This window comes from Miniopterus natalensis, chromosome 2 (genome assembly GCF_054644295.1).
Source record: "Miniopterus natalensis isolate mMinNat1 chromosome 2, mMinNat1.hap1, whole genome shotgun sequence".
NCBI classification, from domain to species: domain Eukaryota; kingdom Metazoa; phylum Chordata; class Mammalia; order Chiroptera; family Miniopteridae; genus Miniopterus; species Miniopterus natalensis.
In genome coordinates this window covers 119,242,680-119,263,257 of record NC_142082.1, presented here as the reverse complement: position 1 = coordinate 119,263,257, position 20,578 = coordinate 119,242,680, and the positions used below count along the sequence as shown (strand labels likewise).

Sequence of the window (20,578 nt, the reverse complement as noted above, 5' to 3'; positions counted from 1 at the left end):
AAATATATATTTCAGTGAAATATTTTTTAAATTGAAGTATATGTAACTTTCATGACAGTATGGGATTGATTTTTGATCTAGGGGAACTTAATTCTTTGTTATAAACTCAAGTTCTAGAATTGGTCTAGACAGTTTGAACAACAAGCAATTTATCCTGAGTATTGAACTCTTTGATTTGCAGCACTGAAGACACTCAGGGTTTTAAAATCTGCTTACCATGAAAGGTGTCTTCAAAAACAAAGTTAAAAGCATCAATATTTATAAAGGTGTCTGATAGCAAACAAATTCCACTTTGCCCGGTATCTCTGAACAGTATTGTTTCCTTATGTACTATCATAAAGGCTTGTAATATCATCGTCCTATTCATCTTTATTAGAGTGTGCAATATTCACTGAGGCACAGAATTTTAGTGGGGAAGGGACTTTCACAATCACTCACATCCTAGAGGGCAATGGCCTCTTTATTAACTCTCTGTAGCATCAGAGTTCTGAAAACATAATCAGTTAATAATCTTAAAAGAAAAATTAAGATGCTCCATATAAAACTTGCTGTGAAAAAGAAAACATTTGGTAGGGGAATATAATCTTGTGAGGAGAGAGACTGTGTTTTAAGACATGTTAGCCTACCGTTGTGCTTCGTGTGTAGTTGGTGCTCATAAATTCCTGTTGGGTGAACAAATAATTAGGTGCATATGCATAAAGCTATTTCTGGCATTGTAGGATCAAAGCCTTATGATTTTTAAAAAACAACAGTGATTGTGGGGGGCAAGAACGGGGAGGAGAGTATAGAGGGGTAAATGGTGATGGAAAAAAATAAAAATAAAATAAAAACAACCTTGGTCATCAGGAAAATAAGTATTTGTTATATTGAAGACTCTTAAGGCTTTTTAAGCAGCCCAAGTGATCTGGACATGATCCTTACCATCCACTTTTTGCAATTTTGCATCATGTACCAGCTACATAAGAGTCCATTGAACACTTGGCTGTAAAATAAAAGCAAGTTTTAATCTAATATAAAAGTATCAACATGAAAGGAAACCCTGACCCTGAAAACATAGTATAACCTAACCAAAAAATAAAAACCACCAGAAAGTCATTTTAGCTCCTTAAAAGCCTGAAGGAATCTTATAAAAACATTTGCACCGTTTCAAGAGTTTAAATTACTCTGAGACTCACTGTGACCTAGATGGGGATCTCTGTGGGAGGATCAGAAGAAGAACTTATCAGAAACTTAAAATCAACTCAGCCCCTGTAGTAGAAAGAAAATAAAATAACAGAGAGAGCATTAAATCTAACAAGTGGCAGTTCCAAGTAAGAAAATATCCTAACTATTCCAGGTTTTCTCTGGGTCCAAAATCTCACCTCTAGATTCATAGATGCTCCAACGGAAGATCATTTGAAGTTTTAATTATTCTCACTTTCTTTTGTTATACCATACTGAAGATAATGTATTTTAATAGAGTGGGGAAGGCTTTAATTGTTTGGTGATCTTTAGACACGTTGAATTTAACTCTATTCAATGTACATTCATTGAGTGTTCATTCTGTGATAAAAGAGATAAAAATATAAGTAAACCATAGTCCCTTCAGTCTAGTGAGAAAACACCCCCCACACACACACCCACACAAATAATGCAAGGTAGACTGTGGTCTTGCTCTAAGAGGGCAAAGCTGTTTCTCTTGAGGTAAAGATGTGATTCCATGGTATCTGAAGGATTAAACTCAATTAATTCATTAGATATTATTGAGCACACACATATGTGTCTGACTCTCTTTTCAGAAGTTTATATTCTATAGCTGGAACACAGGCATTAAAATAAAGAGCTCCGTAATTTGTGATGTTATGAAGAAAAAGAAAGCGGGGTAAAGGGGCAGAATGATAGGAGGAGTGGGAGTACAGTTCTAGCAAGGAAAGCTCTTGATAAGGTGACACTTGAAGGATGAATAAAACTTCAGAGGGTGACACCGCAGGGAGGAGAGCGTTCCAGGCTGGGTGGGTTAGCAACAGCAAGGCAGGAGTGTGTAAGGGAGCTTCCAGGATGGCCAGGGCATGTGGTGCAAGGGAAGAAGAAAGGGCTAGATATAGAGGCAAGAGCCAAACTTACAATTTAAGTACAAAGTTTAAGCTAATATTCAGTATGTAAGGGATGGAGGACACTAATACTTTTTAAGCAGGAGAAAAAAACATGAAGGAAGGTAACCCTTGAAACATTTTATTGGAGATATAAGCATGCAGAAACAACAGAGGCAAGAGTAGTTCAGCTTGTTTAATTAGTTTAGGACTTTACTTAGGACAGCACACCAACAGGGGGGAATCAAATTTGGTTCAAGGGTAGGACTAAGGCAGAGGAGGAGTCCAAGACTTTGAACCTGAGAACATGGGAGAATATTTGAACATTTACTGAATTAGAAACAGGAGGAAGGTTTAGGGCTGGGAAAACTGAGAACATATAGAGTGTGGTGCATATTTGGGACATTAACATGAAGATGCCTAGTTAACAGTTGGAGGTGAAGATCTGGGTCCAAGAAGTACATTTGGGTTTGTAGGTAGACCCTTGTGGGCCATCAGTGTGAGGTCTGGTGTTTAAATCACAGGAGTAGGTAGATTTTGCAAAGTAGGGCATGCAGAATAACAAGAGAAAATAATCGTCTCTCAAGATCCCTCAGAAATGACTTCTCTCATCTCTTTAATGGACTTTAGAATTTCAATGGCCTTGAGATTATACGTTGCCAAAAACCTTTAGGACGCTTACTTTATTCTGCCTTATACATATTAATTTTTATTTACTATCTTCTTAACATTGCATGTTCTCTGAGGTCTTAGAATATGTTTCATATATCTTTGAACCCACTATGTCACCAACCGTAAAACTGGGCTATGGAAAAATCCTCAGAATATTTGTTAAATGTTCTCTTACTTCTCCAGTTAGCTCCCAGCACCCTCTTTCTTCATAAAATTCTCACTTCATTTTTGGTAGGCATAATCAGGATTAATGGGATCTGAAAATTGAATATTGAGATTCCCGGAATAGAATTACAGGAAAGGTGAGCCCACATTCATTTATGCAGCATTTAAATATAAACTTTATGTCATCATATAGTTTGTTTTCCCAAACTTAATCTTTACTGGGAAAAGTAATGTTAGCCCATCAAAATGTTCTACTTAACAATGCTCATTTCTCATAGGCACATGTAAGACACACGTAAGACAGTCTGTTCTTTGGTTAGAATTTGCGGTTATATTTAGGGCATATTTGCATCTCTGCATCTGCCAACCCTGGATTTGTCAGGCTGCTGTGTGACAGGTTAATCTGTTCCTGCTGCAAACATTCCAGCAGCCACAGCTGAGCGACTCTGTGCACGTTTCTGCCTGGCTGTTGGCCTCTGTCCTGTTTGGTTTGGGTGCCGGCGTTCAAGGTACTTCAAAGAGCTTCCAAATAGAAGGATCCTTCATCTGGAAGGGGTGTCCTTTGGGGAGTGGGAGATTTAGTGACGGTCCTATTTATCTTCTTCCTGCTTGATATCGTGGAGGGATAGGGAAACCCACCCCAACCCCAAACAGAAGCTCAGTGCCAAAGGAGATCAGGAGAGAATAAACCGAAAGGAGAGGATTGAAAGGAAGGCATGGCAGGAAGGCGTAAACGAGGCCTTCGGTCCTGATGTGTGTTGACACAGCTTATGTCACTTTTAGTCCTGCATGTTAGATTCTTCCTACCCAAGGAAAAAACAAAAGAATAGAAAATCAAATAAAAAAGCAGTGAAGCCTTTTCTGTGTGTTACCGTCCTTGCAGTTAAAATGCTGGGCTTGCTCCCCTCTGCCCCTGCCCTCCCATTGCTCAGACCCGCACAGGGGCCTGCGGCCGCTCAGCCATCCTCTGGAGGGCCAGCAGCGCCTGCCGCAGGCGGCTTTGTGCCTCGCGACATATCCCATGTGGAACCGTTCCCTGTCTGCTATATGACTCACTGAGTTCTGCAAGTTCCAGAGGTTTCTCCTGAACAAAGAAGAGTATTTTTAAAAAGGATATTTTTCCTCCATGTGCCTACTCAGATAACTGTTCAGTCATTTAACCCGGCAACGCGGGGATTAAAACACTGCTGTGTGCCAGGCACGGCGCTGGAGAGACAAAGGCCTGTCCCCGCAGCACAGCGCGGTGGAGGCGCAGCGCCGGGCCGACGGCCTCCGACGGCGCGGGGGCCGGGGATCCTGGACGGCGCCGGGAGAGGGTCACAGTCCCAGGGCTCAGAAAAGGGGTGCGGCCGGGGACTCGCCCTAGGAAGGGGGAGCGTCATCTGTCAGGCCGTTCTAACACAAGAATACTGTTGATGCGTTGGATTTTTTAAGTGGTCAGCACCATACCTTTTACTTCTCAACTCGATGACTTGGACCTTAGTGATGCATTTTTTTTTTCCTTCAAGCAAATATTTCTTTCTTCTTTCTTCTTGCTTTATTATTTTTCTCAACTTGCCAGGCTGAAATTCATATATATGAAACATATATAATGCATATTTATATGAAATATATAAACATACATAAGTAAAAACATATAAACACACGTATAGAGAGATAAACACATTTACATATATATGTATGCGAATAAATATATATCTCATGCGTGTAAGCTTGTACACTTGTCTTGTATAAGCCTTTATCACAGAGCTGAACGACAGAGGGGCTCAGTTTAGGAAGCATTTTGGAATCTTACATATTCCAAACTTCTCTTCCCTGAATATTTTGAGATTTTCTGTTCATATTTTTACAGATCAATTTATTTATTTATTTTAAATATATCTTTATTGATTTCAGAGAGAGGAAGGGAGAGGGAGAGAGAGAGACAGAAACACCAATGATGAGAGAGTCATTGATCGAGCCCACAACCTGGGCATGTGCCCTGACCAGGAATCGAACCCCGATCGCCTGGATCCCAGGTCGACGCTCAGCCGCTGAGCCACGCCCGGCCGGGCTACAGATCAATTTAAAAACATGTTAAGGATGAAGAATTCCAACCCCTTGTTCTTATCACACACCTCAGCCTTCCTTTCTCTTCTGCTACAACCGGTGTTGTTCACATTGTTCTAACTGTATTTAAGTTGTGACAACCAAAACTGTGGGTGACACTTGATATCGACCTGGTTTCTGTTTTACTTTAATGGCCCCGTCTACGGTGTTTTGTGGCTGTCCTTGTCCTCAAAGACAGCTCATTAAGGCGGACATCTGTGATGACTCTCTGGTCCCATTCCTGGGTAATTACTGATCAGCCTTTCACTTTATCTGTACGGATTGAATTTTTAAAAATACCCTTACATGTTAAAAGTGGTTTTGATGGTTTTGTTCTTTCCTGTCTTTTTAAAGAGCACCTTCCCGTTGTCTCCTTTCCCGTTTCCGAGGTAGAATTCATTTTTATGCCTTTATTTGTGGAATGGAGTGTTATTCCCACCTGGCTGTCTTTCAAGCTCTTCAGAAGACTTTACGTACAATGGCCCATTCCACAAAAAACAGAGCAGTACATTGGCAGGTTTCAAGGCTTTTCTGAGAATATATTAGGTCATCTACTGTCTTTACTTTTAAAGTAAATAGAGTGTAAGTACATAAAAAAGTAATAACAGAGATTCAAAAGGATAAAATGCAGCATGCTTGTGTTTTAGAGTTAAGCATTGATATTAAATAAGTATTTTTTACCTCATACTCAAGTTTGAAATCTATTTTAAGATACCATTTTTAGTTCCTGATTAATTTGGTATACTTGAAATATAATGATTTTTTTTAGGAATGATTTATGTATTTTCAGAGGCTGGACAAGGTTTCTTGTATGCATTTTAATTATCATTGCCAGAAAATTGGATTATAAACAAGAAACAAAAAACAAAATGCTTCATTTTAAGTCATCTATTAATATCAATATTACAAGAAACTATTTTTTAACATAATCTTTTAATTTTGTTTTAACTTTCAAACTCTTTGTAAAAGATCTGCATGGAGAATATGAAAAGATGCAGTTCTGTTTTCTGCACCATCTCAAATACTCAGAAAATTGGAAACTGTTATCTGAATATTTTGGAGGCAATACCAAATTTTCGATCTAGAGTCTAAATTGATGAATGGTAAGATGATGCTTGATGGAAATCTTTATACTCACCCTTTAAAAAAATAAAAATAAGTGGATATCAAAGACCAATAAAAAAACAGGTACAGATTTTTCTCTCTCCTTTAGCTCCATTTTAATTGTTTTTAATGAGAATCTTTGATGGTAACCGAAAAATAAAAATGAGAAATTGCTACAACTAAGGAAATAATTTTGTTAATAAGATTTAAAATTTTAGCCTTTATAATTTTAAATGCTTTTCCACGCATGATCTCATTTTTAAGCCTCACTTTTTTGGGGTCAAATGAATTTAAGTATCTACCACTTTACAGGCAGAGCAGTATTGGTAAAAATACTTTAAAGAAGTGATCACTTGAGAGGTAAATAAAAATTTGGTAATCTGTCCTTTAAATTATCTTCTAAATTTTCCAAATAAATTACTACTTATTAATTTTCTCCCAAGCCTTTAAATCATTTTTATCACTTCCAGTTGATTTACCTTACCCTCTGTGCCACATAATCTAAAATTTGACAGTTATAATAATATTTAGAATTGTTGATAAAAATGAGCTCTAGGAAGGCGGAGACAAAATTCTAGAACATCTTGAGTGAAGTCATTATTGACATTATCACTATTTACCATAATATATGGATAGCATATTTTCTGTGAAAAAGAGTTCACCTTTTTTCTGTACAAAATGAATACAGATTTTTAGAAAAGAGTGTTTGAAAGTTGATTAATAGCTAATTCATCAAGGTATTAAACCATAGTAAACAACCTTCTTAATTGGACAAAGGAATTAACAAAGTACATGAAAGATAATACAGAACATACTGGGAAAAGGGCTGCTCAGTTTACATGGGAAGATGCTCAGGATTTCTAATCCTCCCAAGGTGATCAAGAGAAACAGCTGCACGCTATGTCATACAAAGTGATATTTGCTAAGAGACCAGGTGTTGCTCCTGGTAGATGAAATGTGTTCCACAGCTTGATACCTATGTTTTATTAGTGGTACCGGAGGAGAGCATACATTTTAGTAACTAACAGAAAGTCAATTTTTATTCCACTGATCAATGTGTGTGTGTTACAGTTGCAGAGCTATGCCAAAGAGGTACAACTAGTAGCATATTTATTCACTAGGACCGCATTTTCCCTTTTGGGTAAAATAATTATTTTCTGCACAGGGTAATTATAATTGCTCTACTAAATAATGCTTCAGAATGCTGAGTGAAATAGCGAGTATTTCTTAGCAAGCATTCACCTTCCTGCTCTAAGTCACATTAAGTCTTTTTGAGCCAATGATGATTAATGTTTATAGTCAAGCAGTAAACAAAATTATTAAATTTGCCATCTGTTCTTATTTATCATGACGCTTTTGCCCACTTTTCAAGTACGTCTCTGTATGAAAGTTGAATATGTTCAATGTTGTGGATAGCTGCTAGAAATTGACTCACAAAAGCTGTAGTAGAATGATGTAACAATCCCTACTTTTTCCCAAAATGTAATATAAGGCAAATCTGTCCAGATCCAACTCCTCAGGATTAATTCCTCAGTTCCAGAATTCATCATTAAAGAACTGCTCATCTCAGATACTGTGCTAGCATGATCCCCCATGCAGCATTGTAATGAAGCTCCGGTTAGAATATGGCTGTGCTTCTTCCAGGCATGCTAACAATTAATAATATCAGGGAATAGACATCTTTATGTTAGTCTGTATTTTAGACACACAGTAGCTACCTTTGATCTTTTATGAAAGTTGATCTTTTTATGCACCTAATTTTGAGTTTCCATTTTTGTTTGAAAATATGTCTGAAAACGTAGTGTTGTTATGTTATCACTGGGAAAAATTTTTATTGCATGTGATTCTGTGAAGTCATAAGTTTTCTTTGGAGGTTCAGGAAAAGTCTGTGAGAATGGATTCTACAAGTAGACTGATGTGGGCAATTTACCCTGTGTTTATTATTGGAGGAGCCAAAGAAAATAATGATTCAGATACAATTATATAAAAGCCAAAGTAATTTGTGGCTTATAAAATATAAGAGAGATGCAAATTAAAACCACAATGAGGTATCACTTCACACCTGTCAGAATTGCTACCATCAACAAGTCAACGAACTACAAGCGCTGGCGAGGGTGTGGAGAAAGGGGACCCTAGTACACTGCTGGTGGGAATGCAGACTGGGGCAGCCACTATGGAAAGCAGTATGGAGGTTCCTCAAAAGATTAAAAATTGACCTGCCATTTGACCCAGTGATCCCACTTGTAAGAATATATCCTAAGGAACCCGAAACACCAATCACAAAGAACTTATGCACCCCTATGTTCCTAGCAGTGCAATTTACAGTGGCTAAGATCTGGAAACAGCCCAAGTGCCCATCAGTAGATGAGTGGATAAAAATGCTGTGGGACATTTACACCATGGAATATTATGCAGCTATAAAGAAGGATCTTTTATTCTTTGCGACAGTGTAGAGGGAACTAGGAGGTATTATGCTAAGTGAAATAAGCCAGGCAGAGAAAGACAAGCACCACGTGATCTCACTCATATGTGGAATCTAATGAACAAAATAAACTGATGAACAAAATGGATCCAGAGACATAGAAGCATGGAACAGACTGAGGGAATTCAGAGGGAAGGTGGGGGTGGGGGAGTGGGTGAGGAGAGATTAACCAAGGAACATATATGTTTATAAGCATAACCCATGGACATAGACATTGTTATGGGGAAAGTCTGGGGGTAGAATCGATGAGGGGTGGAGGGGATCAATGGGGTTAAAAAGGGAACATCTGTAATATTTTCAACAATAAAGATAAAGAAACTTAAAAAATAAAAATTAAAAATAATAAAATACTTTAAACAGAAACTTTTTCAGGTTGAGAGGTAGGAAGGCAGATAATCTTTTAACACATTGTTTATTGATTTTAGCTTTACTTTTTCTCTCTTTTAGGGTGTGGTCAGGCCCACTGGGGGATACGCTGTGATGCTAAACTGGACAATGTCGTCTGTATATGGACTTAAACCTGGAGAGGTAACCATGGCTTTAAATTCACTTTACATGCCATTTCTCTGATTGAGATATATGCATTTTATTGTTTTCTTATTTTTTAGGTGTGGTGGGCAGCTTCTGACTTAGGCTGGGTTGTTGGACATTCCTATATCTGTTATGGACCTCTTCTTCATGGGAATACAACGGTTTTATATGAGGTAATAAAATTAATACAACATAAATAATATCTATTTTACTGAAACATTTTGGGAAGTAGTTCTAAGTAAGAATAGAAAAATTAGAAGGGGGCAGGGAACATTTTTATATCTTCTTCTTCCAGTTAAAAATATGATTTCAAAAGAGAAAGGAATATATAAAAAATAACAGCCAGCTAATTAAATATGTTGAACAGTGCCATACAAATTATATTTTGAAACACATACACTAAAAGCTTGATGTCTATCCCTAACAGATTTCTAGAAAATATTACGCTGATGCTGATTTTAGAATCTTAGTAAAGAAAATCGTTATCATAGAACAAATAACATAGATTCACCTTTTTGTTTTTATAGGATTAATGGATTTTCAAATGTATGGTGTCTTGATTTCAGTTAGATATTTTTGGTGGTTTCTAATGATGACTGTATGAATAGGAAGAGAATTGCAGGCTGACCAGATTTATAGCAAGTAAATTACTGCTTTAGATTCTGTTGTATTAAGGCCACCCAAGAATAAGGTTTCTGTGTGTATACCTGACAATTTTGCTCATTCAGTTTAATTTTATCAATGCCTTGAATGAATACTTAAAACACATGCTTATCAGAGTTGTAGGAGGCCAAAACTTTAGAGGGACAGCAAAATGGTAATTTATTAATAATCAGTGTTGAAAACGAAATTTGACTTTTGGTACAAAAAGCACTAGATAGGAAAATACTGAAATCTTTAGTCATATTTTTATATTAAAAATAATGGCAGAAATGAAGGATGAGAAACTTGAGTTGGTTGCAGTTTATGTGGTTAAGTCCATGTATATTATAATTGTCCACGTTTCAGACATAAGCGGTTGGTAGGATTGCTTTAAAAAATACCACATACAGTGTTATAATCTTATTTTGTTCTTTCACATTTGGAAACTTGAGTTTAGTTTAATGGGGAAGAGAAGAACAGTAATTAACTTATTAGAAAGCATCTGGAAGAAGGGGACTAGGGTGAAAATAATGTCATATGAGGAAGGAATGAAGTCATTGCTAATGGTTAGTTTGAAAGGTAATATATTTAGTGTGCATATATGTTCAGTATCTTTTGATATTTAAAGATTATTATATATAAAGGAAATCGTGGAGTAATGCAGAGTTACAGAGACCAATATTTTGAGAATAATCAGAGGTAGGTTTAACTGTCCAGTAGTAGAATAGGCAACTTCTCAAATTAAAGGCTCTCTTTCACTTAAAGTCTCTCAATATCAGGCAAGGAATGTGAAGAAGGGAATTTTATATGCAGGGTGTAGATAATAGTATTAGATGTTGTCAAGGTTCTTTACAAACTTAAATTCCTGCAACTCAGTGACTGAAAAATTAGAGACCATTCTTTATCTTTGCCCAGTTACCATTTGTGTTCCTTCATTTTTACCTGGTTGGTTTTCTGTCTCTGAATGGTTGGAGGTATTAAGTCAGACTTTGACACACTAAGCCATCTCATAGTACTCTATAACTTTTGTACTATGCTTTTGTACTTTGCAGATTTAACATACATTATAACGTTTGTAATAATTAAAACATAAAATAATATTGACTGATCTGTTCCACACTGAAGTCCTTGCAAAGAGAAAGTATTTTTATTAAAATAATCACTCCCCTTGAAGTAAAAGAAAATGAACTTCAGCGCTGAACGCCTGTGATGAATTGTCATATTGCTAACATAAATGTGACAGCCAAAGGTGTCATTATATTCACAAGTATTAAGCTGCCTTTAGAACTGAAGTACATACAATTTTGGTGCATTTACCGTTTGCCTTTTATTTTTTTCCCTAAGTTTATTTAAAACATGATTTTAACACCTTAAGATGGGCTTGGTTGAGCACATCACTTTATCTAGAGTGATGTGCTCAAGAACAGTGTAGATGCTCTATAAATACTTGTTTTGCGGAAGAGTGAATTGAAGTAAGCTACATTTTTAAACCTTTTTTCTGCACTTTTGATTCTTTCCTACAACTTGTAAACATACTCAGTTCTCTGTAATCACAAAACCAAGCCTTTTATACCTTTCCCCGCTTCTAGCTAGCCCATCTTTATTTTCTTCTCCACTAAGCTCCTTGCAAAAACACTGTTCCCACACTGTCTAAACATATTCTTCCAGTTACTCTTCATTACGCGTAGTCCAATTTCTGTCCACATCACTTCATAGAAGCTGCTGTAGCGGAAGCCAACAGTGACTTCATAAGTGACCTCATAAGTCAAAGGGCCTCTTTGATCTGATTTTATTTTCCTCTCATTGGCATCAACCCTGACAGTTCCTTGCAGGTAATTCTCTCTCCTCTCTTGTGCTCCAAGCCCTTTTTGCTATTGTTCATGTTGTTTATTTTCACTGGCATGAATTTCACTCTGATTTTTTCTTATCTGGTTCATTCCTGCTAACCTTGAAGACTCTGTTTATATGTTAGCATCTTTCAGAAGGTTCCTCTCAAGGTCTTTGGCTGCACTCAGTGCCCCATCCCGTGGTTCCATTGTCCATTGAGCATATGCCCGTCACTGAGCTGACCACACTGTGCTGAAATTATCTGTTTATATCTCCTAGAGTGTGAAAGCCTCAAAAAGCAATGTCTTAGCACAGTGCATAGCGCCCATAAGCCCAGTAGAGAGTCAGTACTTTGACCATCGATAACAAGGCCACTTATCCCTTCCCTGTGGTGTCCATATTGAGGTAGGTAGTTGATTACTGTCTACGATTATATTTTTCCTTAATGATGAATTTTGATTCATTTAACAAAAGTTGATGTTCTGAAGTGCTGAGGGATTTGCATTTCACAGAATCATATGGGGTTCAACAATAAGTTCATAAAACATTTCTCTTATCGAGTGCAAATGGATCACTGTATGTTATGAATAATGAATGAATGAAACTGCTTTCTCAGCGACGATAAAAATTTATATTCTGGAATTTAATACAAATCTATAACTTAAAAAAAACTTGGACGATGGTTATAACTAAGTTAGGTATTCAGCTTAAGTTCTAGATACATAAGAGTTACCTGCTTAAAACTTATGGTGGATATTTAAATAAGATTTCTTTTCTGCCTTAAAAGGACATATACCTGTATGTCTGCAGGGTGAAAACATATCGGAAATCTTAGTTGTCTGCTTTGTCTTTAGCTTCCTGACAATCACCAGATTTTTAAACATATTCCTATTTCTCTCATTAAAACAAACAACAACAATTAAAACACACACACACACACACACACACACACACACAAATCCTTGATTTTTTTCTCCCCTTGCAGTTACAACATTCTCTCTTTGAAGACTTCTCTTCCCCCGGTAGCTCTGTTTTCTGACCTGGAGCTCTGCAGCCCTCTTCAGTCGGCCTCTGTCACAATCATTCCATAACAGCTTTTGCTGATATCCCCAGTGATCTCTGCTTTTCCAAAAGCCATAGACATTTTCAGTCCTAATCACACACACTTGGCTTCTCAACATTTGAAAATTGACCACTTTCTCCCTCATAATCACTCACTTCCCTTCTAGAAGACACAACAGTCTTTGAGTTTCTTGAAGCTATTCTTAAGGCTCATTCTTGCTATAAGAATTTGCCCATTTGTTGCCTTCAATGTATTCCTCTGATCTTTTAGATCTCAGCTCACTGTCACTTCCACAAGGAAGCCCTCCTTGACTTCTCTGACTAGGTCAAATATCCTCATAATATCTCTTAAGCACCTTCACTTTTTCCTTCTTACTTGTATCATAGTTGAAGTTTCACATAAGTTTATAGGATCCCTGATTTGTTTTATTTTGCTCCTTGCTCTAAACTCTTCCAAGGAAGGAATCATCTTAGTTTTTGCTCACCATTAATTCTCAGCTCCTAGCCTTAGTCTTGACACATACCTGACTCTCAATAAATATTTGTTAAATAAATACCTGAATGAAGGTATCAGAAAAAAACACAACAACTTGATTTTTACATAAAGGCTTTTTCCCTGAGGGAGGAAAAAGTAATTTTTTTAGTTCACCAGTGAACTTCATAAACAACTTAAGTAATAGGTTATATATTTTTTTAATAAGCAAAGATTTACTTTTGTTCATTGAACTGGACATACTCATCGTATGCAATTCCTGAAGGCAAATTGGACTGACCAGTTAAAATATGAAGACCAATTAAGAAGAATTCAGTTCTTATTTTTGAGAGGAAGAAAACCAACAGTACCTTTTCAGAAATTTATTAATGGAGCAGATTCAAACAGACCTATCCCCAACAGCATGTGGGCAGGGACATATTTGGTATAGTGGTCTTGTCCAAGAGGAGGAATGAAACAGTGCTTTATAAACAAATTTAAGAACCTGCGATGTATGTGTGGGCACTTGTGTGTGTTGGTGAACGGTGGTCACACACAGATACGCTTTCCGGTCTCTCTCTTCTATTTTGCATATCTCTTTATTTTTGCTCGGGTACCAGTGTACAAATGTGTACCTTGTACACATATTTCAATTGCATAATACTGGAGCCCAGGCTCCCACAATGGCAGTGGTGTTGGTAAGGAAAAAATCAACTTACCGGACAAACTTCTCCCCATTATAGTCCCTTATGATCCTTCTTATATATGAGGCATCCATTATACTGCACCCATTTTCGTTTCTGATTTTGAGTTTTTTCCCCCCTAGTTAGTCTAGGTAAGGGCTTTTCGATTTTATCTTCTTAAAAAAAATTCTTGGTTTTATTTTTTTCTATTCTCTGTTTGATTTATTTCTAATCTAATGTTTACTATTTTCTGTCCTCTGCTAACTTTGCTCTTAGTTGTTTCTTTTTTTCTAGTTCCTTTGAGGTATAAATTAGTTTGTTTATTTAAGATCTTTTTTCTTAATGTCAGAGTTTATTGCTATAAAGTTCGGTTTTAGTATTGCTTCTGTTGCATCTCCTAATTTTGTAGGTTGTGTTTTCATTTTTATCTGTCTAAACATACTTTAAAAATCCTCCTGTGGTTTCCTCATTAACCCAATAGTTATTAAAGAGTGTTTTGTTTAGTTTTCATACATTTATGGATTTTTCTGTTTTCTTACTATTACTGATTTCTAGTTTAATTCCATTGTGGTTGGAAAAGATACCTGGAATGATTTCTGTTTTCTTAAATTTAAGACTTGTTTTGTGGCCTAACATGTAACCTGTCCTGGAAAATGTTTCATATGCTCTTGAGAAGAATACGTATTTTTCTGCTGTTGAGTGGAAAGACGTAAAAGGTACAGAGTTTCAGTTATTCAATGTGAATAAATTCTGGAGATCTAATGTACAGTAATATGATGTCGTTAGCAATAGTGAATTATATACTTGAAATTTGCTAAGAGGGTGGATTGTAAGTGTTATCGCCATAAAAAAGAAAGAAAGGAAAAATGGTAACTATATGAGGTGGTGAATATATTAATTAGCTTGATTGTGGTGATTATTTCACAGTGTACACATCAAAACATCAAGTAGTATGCCTTAAATACATCCAATTTTTATTTGTTCATTATACTTCAGTAAAGCTTGTGAAAATGATATAAAACTGCTCTTATATAAAAATAATACACAAACAGGTTCTCTATCCTTTGCTCACTTTTATCTCCTTCTATTGGTGGGAATGCAGCCACTATGGAAAACAGCATGGAGGTTCCTCAAAAATTTAAAAATGGAGCTGCCTTTTGACCCAGTGATGCCACTTCTAGGAATATATACTAAAAATTCTGAAATGCCAATCAGAAAGAATATATGCACCCCTTTGTTCATGGCAGCACTATTTACAGTAGCTAAGATCTGGAAACAGCCCAAGTGCCCATCAGTAGATGAGTGGATAGAAAAGATGTGGACATATACACAGTGGAATACTATACAGCTATAAAAAAAGGTCTCTTAACCTTTGAGACAGCATGTAGGGACCTGGAGAGTATTATGCTAAGCAAAATAAGCCAGGCAAAGAAAGACAAGTACCACATGACCTCACTTATATGTAGAATCTAATGAACAAAATAAACTCACAAATGAAATAGATCCAGAGACATGGAAGCATGGAATAGACTGATGAATCTTAGAGGGAAGGGGGGAGGGAGGACAGGAAGAGATTAACCAAAGAACTTTTTTGCATATTTGCATAACCCATGGACACAGAAAATAGTGCAGTGAAGGCCTGGGGGTAGGAGTGTGGGGTGGAGGGAGTCAGTGGGGGGTAGAGGAAGGGGACATATGTAGTACTTTCAACAATAAAGGTAAATTAAAAAACAACAAATAAAGACACAAAAATAGATTTTACTTTAAGAAAAAAAATCAGGTTACTGTTTTTTGGCTTAGTTATTACCTAGAATGAAATATTAGCTATTGGTCACCTTAAATCTAGCTTGACAATACATAATAAATTGGTCAGTATACTTGATCCTGATGTAGCCAATGTCATTTTTATGTATAACAGTCTCTTTGAAAGTCCTCAAAGAATGAAAGCTTGTTCTCATTTTATATTTGTTTGCATTTCACAAATTGTTAACTCTAAGCAGCAAACCATTTCAATAATCTCTTCAGAGTATGCTCACTAGATTAACCAGGGCAGATGGCTGCCTGTTAATAATTCAACAATTAACTTTGAAGATATGTACTGCATCTGCCTTCTCGGGCAATAAATTAGTTCGAAGAAGTAGAGGATTTAAGGTTCTGAATTGTGGTATGGGAGCGTAGTCACTGGACTGGAAATGTGGATATCTGTGTTATTAGTCTTGCTCTGCTTTTATCTACCAATATAACTTGAGGCAAACTAACTCAACCTCTTCTAGAATCCACTTCTTTATCATTAAAACTAGAGGGCTGAGACATGTTCTCCCAGTTCAGTAGTTCTGTGAATCTGCTCTAAGTCCATTGCTTTTCTTTTTCTAGAATAAATACTATTTGATAACATGTCTTAATTTTTTTAACTCTGGAGTTTATTCCAATTTCTTTTCATAATGAGTGGAGCTGACTCTTTAAATGCATTTAGCGAAGAAGGTTTTATTCCTAATTAGTGAAAAATTTTAGTGTTTGAGAGGAAGCATAGCAGTTAAGACTTCCATACTATGATTCCTGAAATGTCTACATATTGTTTGGCCTCAGACAAGTTACTTAACTGCTTCTCAGCCCCAGTGCACTCATTTATTAATATCAGTATTAATTGTACTTTTCTTATATGGCATTAAATGGGTGAATCCGTGAAACACCCTTACAGTAGCTGCAAGGATATAATAATACAATAAATGCTATTATAAGCCACTGTTATTAAAAAATATGAATTTATTCTTTCCAAGAATAAAATTCTACAATATAAACACCAACCATTCATTCCCATGTGATCCAGTCACCACAGTGTTTGAATTTTCAGACACTCGACATTTCTTCTTTCAAAGTCCCTCTGTCCTCACAACTCGAAGCAGGCATCACAGCACTGGAGCAGCTCCCTTTGGAGCCCATTAATTCTCTTCTAAGCACCAGGCAAAAGAATCCGCACACAGGGATGTGTTGATCCTGCTGTTCCTGACTCTGAAGAATGAACCGCAGAGGTGGGAAATAACCCAGTGGTCTCTCCCCTCAAGAATCTGCTCTTTGAGAGTGGAACTGGTGAGCGAAAAAAGAGTGGCCTTGAAGTCTTTCATGTGTGAATAACATTTCATGGTTATCCAAACATTTATAACCTTTCACTTTTATTTTTTGATGGGCTTTATCATTACTAGTTTTTACACTGGATATATATTTTTAGAAACTTTAGAATATTCAGTCTGATAATCTCGTATTGAATGCTCTTTTCCTGAATTCGTAGGAGGAAGGAATAGTTTAGATATAATCCTGTCTTCTCTCTCTTCATAAATTAGTGTGAAAATTAGTTCTACACTCTCCTTTATTTGTATAGGAATCAAATAAGATAATGTATGTGAAATGAGTTTGAAATCTTCAAAGAAACATGGTATATATGTATATTATGTATAGTAAAATGTGACAGCATTATTTATACACACATATTTCACACATATTTGCAAAATATGAATAATTATTATCGCTTTACATTCACAGACATAACTGTAAGCCATTTCCAAGTATGAAAATGTCGTGTTTCAGAATACTGAGGGTAAGAACCACTTCCAGATTGTTTCTGTACTGAACGCTCTTGTTAAATTACCCCCAGCGTATGGTTAGTGCGTAAGTCACCTACTCCTGTCGATGCTTCTGCCGGGGCTGCACTGGATCTATAATCCCCATGAAGCCACCCTACAGTGTAATTGCCACACACGGATCCTCTGAATTCTTAGTCCCTCCCAGGCTTCATTTTAACAATGTAATTTTACCTGTCTGGATTGTAGTCATCTTCTTTTTACAAGGATTTTTGTCCTTTCACTTACATTCCCTGTTTTGCCAATTTGATTCTCCCTTTCTCAAGGACACAGAGGTTTGCTTCTTTCAGGCAGAGGAATATGTCACTTCTTTTTAAGACTAGTAGCCACAGCGTTGCTAACGGGTGCATTCAGTAGGCACACATCCCAGTCCTTTGCTTTCCCCTCCATGCAATGGAAAATGATTTTCTTTAAATCTAGTATATCAGCAACTGTGTTTTACTGTATGTATGGAAGGGAAAAAAAAGATGACTCAGGCCATATAATGTGATTTTCTCAATTGGAAAAGATTGTACAGCTGATGCCAGCATCTTTTAGATTTCTCTCTCACATGACCAAGTTGTTCAAAGATATTTATTTTTTAGTTTATTTTTCCCTATGTGTGCCTGTGTTTTATGTTGGAGCCAGCAAGTTCAGCTATTGTCATAGTGCCGTCAATAATATTTATTGGTGCCTATGGTAGCTCAACATCTTGCTAGGGGCTGATAGGGAAACAAGATAAAAATCAGATTCACTCCTTGCGCTGAAAATGCAGACAATATATTTAAAGAATTAAGATCAATGTAGAGGACAGAAAGCAAACAAATCAAGACTAAGACATTTTTTACTCTGTATAGAATATATGAAAAAATTTCCACAAATTACAGTGAGCCGTGGCCTGTGATAAATACTCTACATTTAATTCTCGCACCTGTTTGGATACAGTTTTCTGATGCTGGAACTAAATGGGGATCAAAGAAATTAAATAAGTTGCTTCAGGTCACATAGCTTGTAAATGGAGGAGTCGGGATGCCACTCCGGTTCAAAATATGTCCACCGGTCCCTTAAGGGAAGTTTAGGACTAGAAGAGACAAAGAAAACTTTGTGAGTGAAACCGTATAAATCATAAAATAGCTATTATTGATTGAATGTTGGGTAATAGGAACTCTTCTAAGCACTTATGCACAAGGCCTTAATTAATTAATTCTCTCTACAAACTCATGGGGCAAATATTTTAAGCCCTTATTTACAGCAGAAATAGGATCAGAGACATGAAATAACCAGTGGCCCAAGAGTGACAGAGCTGGGATTTGAATCAAGGTTTTCTCCCTCCAAAGTCAGTGCTCTCTTGCTCTACTTTAAAGACAAACAGTTGGGAAGCTGTTAAGAAGTACAAATTACATGGCCAGAACCAGTGCTCTGAACATGAGGGGAAGGCAGGATGGCACGGTTTCAGGTGGATATTGTAAGGCAGAGGTAAACGGGGCTGAACACAGCCCTGATGTCTTCAGCTAGGACAGCTGATATAATGGCAGTTATCAACTGAAGTACTACACCAGAGCAACAACTGTTGTGCTGGGGGAAATGGCACTTTTGGTTTTAGTAATGTTGAGTTTAAAGGTGCTACTCAGACCTTCGCATGATGCTGGGAACCAGGTTTGAAGCTCAGAAAACTTTCAGAATTTGTGATGTAGAAGAATTAATAATTTCAGTCCCCCAAGGTGGTGATGATACTCAGAGAGGTGAAGACTGAGAAAGAGAAATTGAGAATGAGAAAATGGAGAGTCAGTAGGAGAATCAGAAAAGCAAGAAGGTGTCCTGAAGACCAGTGGAGAGGTGTTTCGGGAGATGAGGGATCAGCAGTGCTGAGTGCTACAGAGAGTCTGGTCGGGCAGCAACCGAAGAGCTTTGGAGAGGAGGTGCCTTTAGCCACCTTTATGAGAGCAATTTTATAGGAAGGTTTATTGTTTGTGCGTGTTTGTTTTTAACATGGGGAAATGTGAGCAGGTTTGAAGACTGTTTTATGTAAAGGATTCATTTGATGGTATGGAGGAGCCAGGCTTTTTTACAACCTCAGGTTGAATTGGAGTATACGTAGGGAGTAGCCACACTTTATTTTCTGGGCAGGAATCTGGAAGTGTAATAAAGCAAGAAGCCGTTTAATTTCTCTGCTTACAGCAGTGTCTCACTATTCACTATGAATAAAGAAAACCTTAATCGGTCCTTATAGTATAGGAGAGCAGAGCAATTGTACATCAGCATGGAGGAATTCAGAGATGAAAGCTGGAAGCCACGAGCTACCAGCTCTCCTAGTGATAAATGCTCCCTGTGACTGCTGAGAATGGTAAATATGCCAGAGTCCCTAATTAGCTCAATACTGGGTCTGCAGAATTACCAGTTCCAGTGCTCCGCTTCTTTACTTGGCATCAATACTTCAGAGTTAAGCATCTCTTTAGTGGGATAGGTACATTCTTATGACTTAAGTGGAAGCAATGGCCTATTCCTGGGAGTGGCCTCATCGTGAGGCCCAATATGGTCAACTCTCAGAGCTGGGAGAAGGCAGGGGAAGAACCAAACCGAAAGGGCTAGATCTCTTTTTCTTAAATTTTTTTCTACGTTATTGAGGTATAATTGACAAACAATTGTAGGATATTTAAGGTGTAAATCATGCTGGTTTTATACACATATACATCATGACAGCATTCTTCCCATCTAAGTAATTAAAATGTCAGTCACCTCATTTATTATTTTATTTGCTTATTTTTGGTGAGAATACTTAAGTTTTACTTTCTGAGAAAGTTTCAATTATACAATACAATGCAGGAGATAGTAAAGAGAGATTGTCAATCTAGAAAGCTTATAGAAAGAATTAATTTAAACCATGTAAAATTGCTGTTATTTGGCTGGTTTTGTTTAATGAAAGTGGCAATTTTATATAATCAACTAATAGGAGGGAGAAGACAGGCTGGTTGGGACCTCAGATTGGCCACTAGGTTTTTGGTGTTTTAGTCCAATTGTAGCCCTTTGATGGGAGTGGGTTAAATGCGTCATACTAAGGCAACATCCATCCTGTGGAGAAGAAAATGAACAGATGTTATGGTCTTCATACCCACCTGCACTCGAGCATCATCCAAGCTGTTTCTCAGAGCCAAACACAAAGGGGATTT

The 20,578-nt window shown here is 37.0% G+C and overlaps 1 protein-coding gene across 1 annotated transcript in view; it reads left to right on the top strand.

Annotated features, from left to right (window-relative positions):
* ACSS3 (acyl-CoA synthetase short chain family member 3) overlaps positions 1-20,578 on the top strand; it is a 140,479-nt gene that overhangs the window by 62,766 nt on the left and 57,135 nt on the right. The window contains exons 6-7 of the mRNA XM_087814519.1: positions 9,028-9,108; positions 9,189-9,284. Coding sequence (XP_087670645.1) covers positions 9,028-9,108; positions 9,189-9,284 — 177 coding nt within the window. The remainder of the gene's footprint in view (positions 1-9,027; positions 9,109-9,188; positions 9,285-20,578) is intronic.